Source organism: Bacillus rossius, chromosome 3, assembly GCF_032445375.1.
Source record: "Bacillus rossius redtenbacheri isolate Brsri chromosome 3, Brsri_v3, whole genome shotgun sequence".
In the NCBI taxonomy this organism is placed as follows: Eukaryota; Metazoa; Arthropoda; class Insecta; order Phasmatodea; family Bacillidae; genus Bacillus; species Bacillus rossius.
The window spans coordinates 23,958,669-23,968,185 of record NC_086332.1 but is presented as its reverse complement, the minus strand read 5'-3'; the positions used below and the strand labels follow the sequence as shown (position 1 = coordinate 23,968,185).

General features: G+C 35.9%; 1 protein-coding gene across 5 annotated transcripts in view; it reads left to right on the top strand.

Annotated features, from left to right (window-relative positions):
• The first annotated feature begins 416 nt into the window (after positions 1-416).
• LOC134530367 (serine/threonine-protein kinase RIO1) overlaps positions 417-9,517 on the top strand; it is a 42,167-nt gene continuing 33,066 nt past the window's right edge. For 2 of the 5 annotated variants that reach the window (XM_063365124.1, XM_063365125.1), the window contains exons 1-4: positions 445-656; positions 3,810-3,973; positions 5,701-5,908; positions 8,175-8,423. In XM_063365124.1, coding sequence (XP_063221194.1) covers positions 598-656; positions 3,810-3,973; positions 5,701-5,908; positions 8,175-8,423 — 680 coding nt within the window. In that variant the 5' untranslated portion in view covers positions 445-597. Of the gene's footprint in view, positions 657-697; positions 1,433-3,809; positions 3,974-5,700; positions 5,909-8,174; positions 8,424-9,517 lie in introns of those variants that run through there. The other 3 variants (XM_063365126.1, XM_063365128.1, XM_063365127.1) reach the window with 3 other exon arrangements.

The window sequence follows — 9,517 nt, the reverse complement described above, 5'->3', positions numbered from 1 at the left end:
CTAAGCGAATGTTACATAGAGCTCATTTTATAACGTGCATAAATAAAGTATTCTGATTTTTACTTTTTTCGAATAGGAGTAACTGAGGCTGAGCAACAATTGCTGCCCAGTTCGCAGATGTAATTGACAATCCTTTGCTCCGTTGATTTTAATATTAGCATAAAGATCAAGAACTTGTTTTAGAAAAACAATTGACCGATAAAAATTGCACAAATTCTCCTAGCCTCTAAAAGGAAAACTGAAAAGAACAAAGTGTTTTTGATAACCAAATATTTATAACTTATTAGCCTCATGGACAAAGTCAATATGTGATAAAATATATAAGATATGAACATATTTGCTGATTGCTAAATTATATTACTTTTTTTTTTGTGGACCATACATAGCAAAATAACACTCTTAACTCAAACATCGAAGTGCGTCACGTTCCATTATTCTCATAATGGCGTGGCGCTCAATATTGGGTGGGAGTAATGAGAGCTGCCGAATCGAACACACTTCAAGTCACATGGTTTTTGTGCATGACAAACCATCAAGCACGTTGAAAACATTTTGCAAGGAAATCTAATTTTCGATTTTGAACAATTTAGTGTTACAATGAGAGTTTCTTTTGCACCGGAGGAGGGCCAGTTTAGTGATGCCGAGGAAGAATTTGTGTAAGTGTTCCGGTGATAAATTCTATAAATGAAATATTGTAACTACTGGACAAAATTAAGGCCTAGATTATTTTTGTGGTTTCTTTGCTATTTAAATTTACCAAATTTTATTTGCGTGGCTTTTGACAGGGTAAAGTTTTTTTATAACTCATTTTATCATTTTGTTATCTTTAAAAAAATTAATTTGCAGGAACAAAAATAATGATTTGCTACTCTGCAGAAGTATCTGTACCAGACTTACCTCACTAATTGTGTGCAAATAGAACACGCAGACCTGCCAACTCTCACGATTTTGGTGTGAGGCTCACGATTTTAAGGTCCATCTCACGCCCTCACGCCAAAATAGTGTTTCCTCACGATTTTTCGGGGCCCCAAGATTTTGTTTGTAAAAGTTACAAAACAAGTTTTACGAAAGCTTACAGTAACGAGTTTCCATCAATACTGGAGTCACGTAAAGGAAGCAATTTTGCGTTTTGTAGCGTGTGCCGTGCTGATTTTTCTATCTCGCATAGTGGAAGAGGAGACATTGTGAAACATATCACTACAAAAAAACACATCTAACACGTGAAGTGTATTGCTTCCAATAAAAAAATTAATTTTTCTGTGAACAGTGATAATAGTGTTACACGAGCAGAATGTTATTTTACATCTTTTTTAGTTGCGGCCCTGCATGATCACTACACGACAGCGCTAAATTATGTTCAACTAGATTAAATCTGCAACCTATAATTTGTTGAAATAAATTTTGAAGCAGAGACCATGTAACATATGTACAGGTATGTCACTTAAATTTAAAGACCTGTATTTATGGGCCTGAAAATTTTTATCGAGGACCTCATGATTTTTTAAATTTGAATGTTGGCAGGTCTGGAACAGACAAAATAAAGACAAATTTATTAAATCAATAAATTGATTGGTAGGCCTTAGCTGAAGCTAAATCTAAGGCATGAACCAAATAATCTTAATACATTTTTAATGTAGACTCTGATATTGTGGAATGCAGTTGTGATAGAATGAACTTATGGGGTGAAATGGAAGACACCTAACTTCAGGCGACCTGGGTTGGAGTCCTCGGATGGCCATCTTGATTTTGGTCTTCTATAGACTCCCGAAATCACTCCAGGCAAATGCTGGAATGATTCTTAACAAAGGCCAAGGCAGATGCTTTTTCCAGGATCACTGTTCTCTATAGTTGTTTGTGTTATCATCTTTGGTGGTGGATACAGGAATTATTTTTGGGCTGGGTATGGGAGAGGTTTGAAAAAAAAAATTGAAAAAAATTCAAAAATGTGTTGTTAAAAATAACTTTTATTATTTTTAACACTAACACGTTGACATATGGATCTACAGTAGTAGCTGTTAAGGAGCCCGCCTACCTGGGCACACATACGGTGTGCAGAGCTTCAGGAAAAACAACGCGATTTCTAAACTATTCAAGTTATCCGAGTGGGGCCTATTTACGAATAGCATTTAAGAGTTCGCTGAGGGCCGAAAAGTACTTTTAATTTTGGATTAAGTTTTTAAACTGTATTTTTAGAAGCGTTAAAATGCCTAAAATGCGTGTTTTAGAGTAATTTTTAGGCATAAAACAATCAGTACAGATTCTTGAAAGCACTTAAGGGGCTTGCATAACACCTTTATCTTCATTTCTCCGCCATATAATGTTACGGTCACCGCTCAAATTTCACAGTTATCCTGTGACGACGAGACGAATGTGCACCAGTTCAGAGCCTTGCGCTTAGAGGTTATACCGCGCTGGAAGCACCAGCGAGCGTCGCGCTTATCATCCCGCCTCACTAACACACATACACCCCTGACGAGGCGGGCCCCTTAAGGGTGACGTGGCTCTTGCACAGTTGAAATTTTAGGTGTTTTAAAATCTCACCTTGATTCACAAAAAATTAAAAACATACTATTAATACAATTCCCAATGTTGTGTTTAGGATCACTTCAGACTTTACTCTATTTACCCTGAAAACAGGGTTTATAAAATTCTTAATGGTTTTTGAAAAATTTTTCTTTGTGTGTAGCCTGTTCAGTGACTGTAGCCACCACGTTGTGCTTTATTAGCATAGCCAAGAATTTTCTGGGAGAAATTGGCCTGATTATTTTTGCCACCCTACTGTTTGCTTGCTACTAGCTGCAACTTGATAGTGATCTCCAGAGATCCTTAGGAATGTAGCATAGCTGAGACTGTTTTCAAAAAGACAGCTTCAGCTATGCTGTACCTTAGGATCTCTAGAGAACCACAGGATCAAGTTGCATCTAGTATCAAGTAAACAGTTAAACAGCAAAAAACAGACCAATTTCTCTTGATAAATAGTCTCAGCTAGTCTAAATATAATGGTGACAGCTGAGTTACTGCACAGGCTACCTAATGTAACCTGTAAACTGGAATTTCTCATAAACGATTAGAAATTTTGAAACATAGTTTTCAGGGTAAATAGAGGAATGTTTGTAGTGTTCAAAAACACAACATTTTTAAAATTTGTTTTATGAGAAAGCCATGCCCCTTACAATTTATCAGTGCTTCTAGCGCAGTATCACCTGTAAGCGCAAGGCTGTGGACTAATGTGCTTTCTTCTTGTCGTGCTTGAGCAATAATCGTAACATTAGATGGCAGAGAAATGAAGCTAAAGGTGTATTACAAGTCCCTTGAGTGCTTTCAAGAATCTGTACCAGGGGTTTTCATTTATAAAATGTATTCCTCAAACTGAAAATATACATTTTAGTCCTTTTTACTCTCTCACCTAAACAGACAGTTTAAAAACTAAATACGGAGACAGAACTACTCCTCCGCCATTTGCATGTTCTTAAATGCTTTTCGTAATAAGACATCACATAGATATCTTGAGCATGGTTTTTTCCTGAAAAACTGCGCACTATACATGTGTCCAGATAGCAGGAGCTCTTAAATGATATTATTGTTGAAATGTTTACTTAGCTAAAATTAAAAAAAAAGGTTCAACTAAGAACAAATTAATATTTATATTCTTTTTTGGTTATTTGAAATTGTGTGTTGTGGGTTTGCTTATATATTAATATGTTACCTACGCTACGTAGTGTAACTTTGCAAAATCATGAAAATAACATTTTTACATAATTTCTTAATTACGTTTTACTTTGTATTACTTATTTTATATTAATTTTCAGTCATTCTTCAGAGGATCCTGGAGTAGATCCCAGTTTGATAGAGGGAATAAAAAAGTTGAATGAAGAACATAGTTACCTCATATCCGGGTATGTAGAAGAAGATTCAGAAGAGAGTCAGAATGACTGGTCAGAAGATGAATATATTGAGTACACTGTCAAGTCAGGTATGTAATAGATTCTTAAAACTCTAAATTTAGTAGTATTTCTCTATGAAAAATCCTTACACAATGTGTACATTTACGTTATGAATTACGTAATTTTAAACATTATTATTAATAATTTATTTCCTTTACTGTTATAAAAATATTTTATAGCTTTTAGAGGAATTTTTCTTTACAAAATATTTTTAATATTTTTTCTGTGTGTAATCTATTGTATGACCCCATCAAATTCAAGGCTACTGTTGGTCAGGACTTAGCTACTTGTGGGTTGAACCTCATGTTCCCTTTCTGCACCCTGAGCTTCCAGTGTCTTATATCTTGTCATATGTCAACGAAGTTTGTAGTATCCTTTATGGCTCTACTCCTGTCGCTAGGTAGAACTTTATGATATAGCCTCTCTCTTAAGGCACAATATCATATGCCATATTGCTTATTTCATGTTCTTGTCATTGCTATTACTGACGATGTATCACAAGTTAAGTTTGGTAGTAAATTTTTTCACCAAATATTTATATAAGTGTTCATGATTTTATCTTTTGTGACATTGTACAGCTCACGAATAACACTTGGTGAATAACTAGTGACCAGGTTTGTGACCATTAAATCAATTTAAAAGAGTAATTGCAATAAATTATAGGAAAAGCATAATAATAATAATAATAATAATAATAATAATATCCATAGTAGTTTTTACTATATCATTACCTAGTATGTTACAAGTATTTTTCATGTCTCTCCAAAATTAAACTAATGCAGTTATTTTCACCTTGTAGGAAACTAAGGCCTGAGCTACAACTAGTGTACCACTCAAATAGCATTTGCACTTAACACAGGATCACCCAAAAATCTCATGTCTACGTGCTGCAGTCAAAGTAGCACATGTTCACGCCAATTAATTACTAATGAAAGGAAATAGTAGTGTGTGTCTGTGTTAATACTCTTGGTATTAAAATGATACAGTTGAGATTATTGTGTTTTCTTGGTGTTGTGTTTTTAAATTTCATTGTTTGCATGATTATAATTGAAAATGAGAAAATAATTTTTAAATTATTACAGCTAACAGTGTTTGTCTTCACTGATGTTCATTTTGTGCTAAACTTAAACTAAATCTTCCCTGAATTAATGTCTATTTAGCCAAATACATTGTATGAAAAGTATTTTCAAAGAATTGGTTTTCTTTAGCTAAGCTACCACATCAAAGTGATAGCTATTGAGAAAAATTAGTTACTTTCAGCTCGTGGGTACAGTAACTTCTTCTTTCCAGAATTTTCATATTAGGTACCTGAGCTTAGCTTCTGATTGGCACACAAATAATATATGGTATCGCTGAACTTTCTGTGTGCCAATCCTTGTTTTATTTTTATGTGCGTGTTCTGTTTGCTAGTGGAGTTGAGTGTTATTGCAACACTTTCTGTATGTACACTGTTTCCTTTGTGAAAAATCAGGTGTAGCCTACCCTTGAACCTCTTTTGTAGCATGATGAACCTGTTCATGTACGGTAGGTGATAGGCTTGAATATTCATTGAAGTACACGGCTTTGATTTCTTAGTATTTAAAGTCGTGTGGATCAGAGGTCCTGATAGCTGCAGCGCTGGGGTAAGGTGCAAAGATGCATGAAGGAGCAAAGATGCAGATGTGCTCCAGTCTGCATGTGCACTATTACATTTCTAGTCTTGGTATGTGTTCACACGCAGGGATCGTGTGTGTTTAGTTGTGGTTTGGAACCGCAGGATCAACGGGCCAGAAGAACAGAATACACGAGATTCCCGACTCCTCCTGCCAGGCCGGAACGGACCGGCTGTCCAATTACCAACCACCAGACAAGTTGTTCCGACGATACGTGAACAAAATCAACATGGAGAAGTACGAGGGGCCGTCCCTTTCGTGCCATGCGGAAAACGCTCTCATACGGAATGACAGGAAGTTGGAGGCTGACAGGTGAGGCTGTGTTCCGACAGGATTGTCGAACAACATTGTTTTGTCAGGAGTGTGCTGTCCAATTATGTTTTTGATCTATGCCGATTGCAATTTTCCGCTGTTTAGTTCAATTTTTATGTGAGTTAGAGGGGGTTCTTTTGTTTTAATTCAGGAAGTTAAGCAGGTATGTTGGGAAAGTTTTCAGCCTGATTTTTTTTTTGTGTTTTAGTCTCACTAAATATGACCTGCGAAAAAAATAGTTTGTAAATTTATTTAGTAAAACCTACAGTAAGAGTTTTACTGTGTAGGAAGTGTAAGTATTATTATACATTTCAATGGAGTGAAATAAGTGAAAAGTATTGGTCACTACTCAATTTGAAGTTGGTGAATTCTCTTGTCAGTTATTAGCAGTGATTAATCACAGCATCAAATAGTGTAATGATCACAATGTTCATGATAAATAAATTATTCAGGTTAAATGCTTGGTAAATTTCAGTGGGATTAAAAATTAAAAATTGCTGTGTTAAAAATGAAATTTTGTTTTAAAATGTACATTTTTACTTTTTTCACTATTCAAATTTACAGCCCATCCCAGAAGACATGATGGCTTTTGTCATGATTGAGCATAATGGGCTATTGGGTCTTGTGTTTGTAAGCTAAAAAACAATTACGCTCTGTGTTGGTGGGAGATATAAACTCCCCATGAGTTAGACCTGCCAACTGGTGTGAATGTTAAGTGTCGTGTGGTGTTCATTTAGAGGCTTGTTTGTGTGCTTTAAATTTCAGAAGGCCAAGTAAACTCGTATTATAAAGTGTAGTATAAAGCTGTGAGACCTCACATGCATTTTGCTGTGGAAGTATTGGTGTCTGAAAAGAGAAAGACATGTGTTAATAACCCTAACGGTCGCCCTATGTACAGTGACTGCAAGCATTCGAAAGCAGGTCACTCAAAGTTAGGGTTACTCTATTTGTCGAGGTGGTTGGCCCAGTGGGCAGTAGGCATCTTTGACCTGGAGAATAAAAATGGTTACTGTATCAAATAGTTGTATGTGGTAAATATGTTTATACATGCTGAAAAGCACATATGATTTTTTATTATTACATATTGATGTTATACTTCTGGAGGTGCCTTAAGGGTGAAATTTTATAATGCAGTGAAGTTCACGCGCACACAATTAAATGAAAATTTAACAGAATGAAGTCCATGTACACGTGCATTTCATCCAATTGAGTTCAAATGCAAGTATACAACATAGTGTGTGTTCTTAAAGATTGTCTGAAGTTACTTGGCTTCTTTGTTGTAGCTGCGTTGAAGGCGAATATATCAGTGATGTTTTGGTCGACGTTGCAGTCACCATCATCAGTAGGTAACTGCCTTCAATGCGGCTACAACCTAGAAGCCAAGCAACTCAATTTCAAAAGAATGAAAAAATAGTCATGTAATAAAGTAATCAAAAAACATATGCTCATATACATATTTTTAAATATTGAACTAATATATCTACAACTTCTAGTACTTTTTTTTTATTGCTGAAACCAGCAAGCACAGTTTCAGCATTCTGATTTTATTCATGTTTACTTAAAATTTAGTAGCCAAGACTGTTGTGTTAAAACATACATGACATGTATTATATATACAATATACCTCTTTGTTGGTTCTGATATGATGAGCACGACACTATTTTAATCCTGTTGATGTTAACTGTGTGCGCTAGTTTATTTGTCGAACTAAAGGTTGAAATCCAAAGCTTTAATCTCATTGTATCGTACCACCTCTGGCTTGTGATTTGTAAAAACATTAACATTTAGAATGCATGTTAACACTCAGTATGTAGTCATGCCACAGAAGCGTACCTTATAACGCATGTACATAAGTACACGCACCCTTTTAGTTTCTTATAGTATTGTAATTTTATGGGTTTATCTTAAATTTTTTAATTATATTTTTTAATGTTTTTTTTTTTAATTTTTTATTTAATGTTATATATGTTATGTGAAATTTAACAATTGAGTCGTGTATTTCCAAAACCGGCCATATCCACAAAAAAAAAAATGGTTTTGTTCTAGATAATCAAATTCAATGGTAACCCACAGTGAATGAGGAGCAGTTAATTACAAAAGCGGCCGTATTCATTTAATAAACCGTCTTGAGTGCCGCGTCATGGAATTGAGTAAACGGTTCACCTCGATTTCTCGCAAAATCTGTTCTGAGGGAGGTGGCCCAGTTTTGGAAATGCACGACTCAAATCGCGAACCAGACGTGCAGGACGCTCGCTTGAATGTGCAGGATGCGGGTGAAGGACAAGCACGACCGGGCGACGGCGGAGCAGGTGATGGATCCTCGCACCAGGATGATCCTCTTCAAGCTGCTGAACCGCGGCGCGATCCACCAGATCAACGGCTGCATCTCCACCGGCAAGGAGGCGAACGTGTACCACGCGACCGGCAAGGAGGGCGAGGACAGGGCCATCAAGATATACAAGACGTCCATCCTTGTGTTCAAGGACAGGGACAAATACGTCAGCGGGGAGTTCAGGTTGGTCGCACACATGCGCGCATGCACACATGTACTAAACCCAAACACTGACTAGATATCTGAAATAGTTTGACATTTTATGAAAGCATGTTCTATGTGTTCAGTGTTGAAAAACAAAATCGTAATCCAAACAGTATGTATTTAGATAGGTATATTACCTATGAGCTGAAATCATTTAGGAATGTTTCGCAAGTGTTACGGACTTAACCGATACCTATTCCCAACCTATATATTTGCATGGTTTTCTGTAACGAACTAATTAACCAACCAACCCTGAAAACAGTTTTTATTTAGTGTTGACCCTTAACAAATTTTATTTTTTTTTATTTTACTTTACCCAATTTTCCTATGTATCGTTTCGTTTCTCAGATCTTTAGCTCTAATAAGAGAGCTAATAGATGCCATTTTTATCTATAACTGTTATACTAATAAAACAAAATGCAATTATATTCTAGAAAATACTGGGATTAAAGTACCCACCTGATAACAGATGACCGGCACCTTTATAATGCTCCTTAGGCAAAACAAATGATATATCATACAGAATTATATCAAATTTCAATAAACATGGTTGCTATTTCTCTCTATCAAAAAATAATTTAAATATGAAACAATTTTTCATAACTCAATTTAAATTTAATATGTTTAAGATTAATGATGCTACCATATTTAATTTTTTTATAAACAGGTTCTTGATTATCTTTATTGTTGTTATATAATTATGAAACTTGTTCTGGTTTATCTGTTAGTTGCCTGCCCGTGTTGTCTTGTGTACGTGTTATTATAGTAGTATTGTCCTCAATGTTATTCATTTTGTTTCATGTGTTTATTTTGTATATGTAATTTTTTATGTTTATTGTGCCTACCACTAGGGATGGTCGGGTACCCGAAATTTCGGGCAGTGTTTCGGGTATCAAGTATACCCGAAATTCCGGGCGGGTATTTCAGTGCCCGAAAATATTGGGCACCTTGGAAAACGGCAATACCGCACGGCGCAAGTAAACAAAGCTTCTTTTTTTTGGAACGCGCGGCAGCTGCAGGAACATGCCACGCCGCCGCCGTCCCGGCACCAGCCGGTGAAGTGAGTGTGCGTG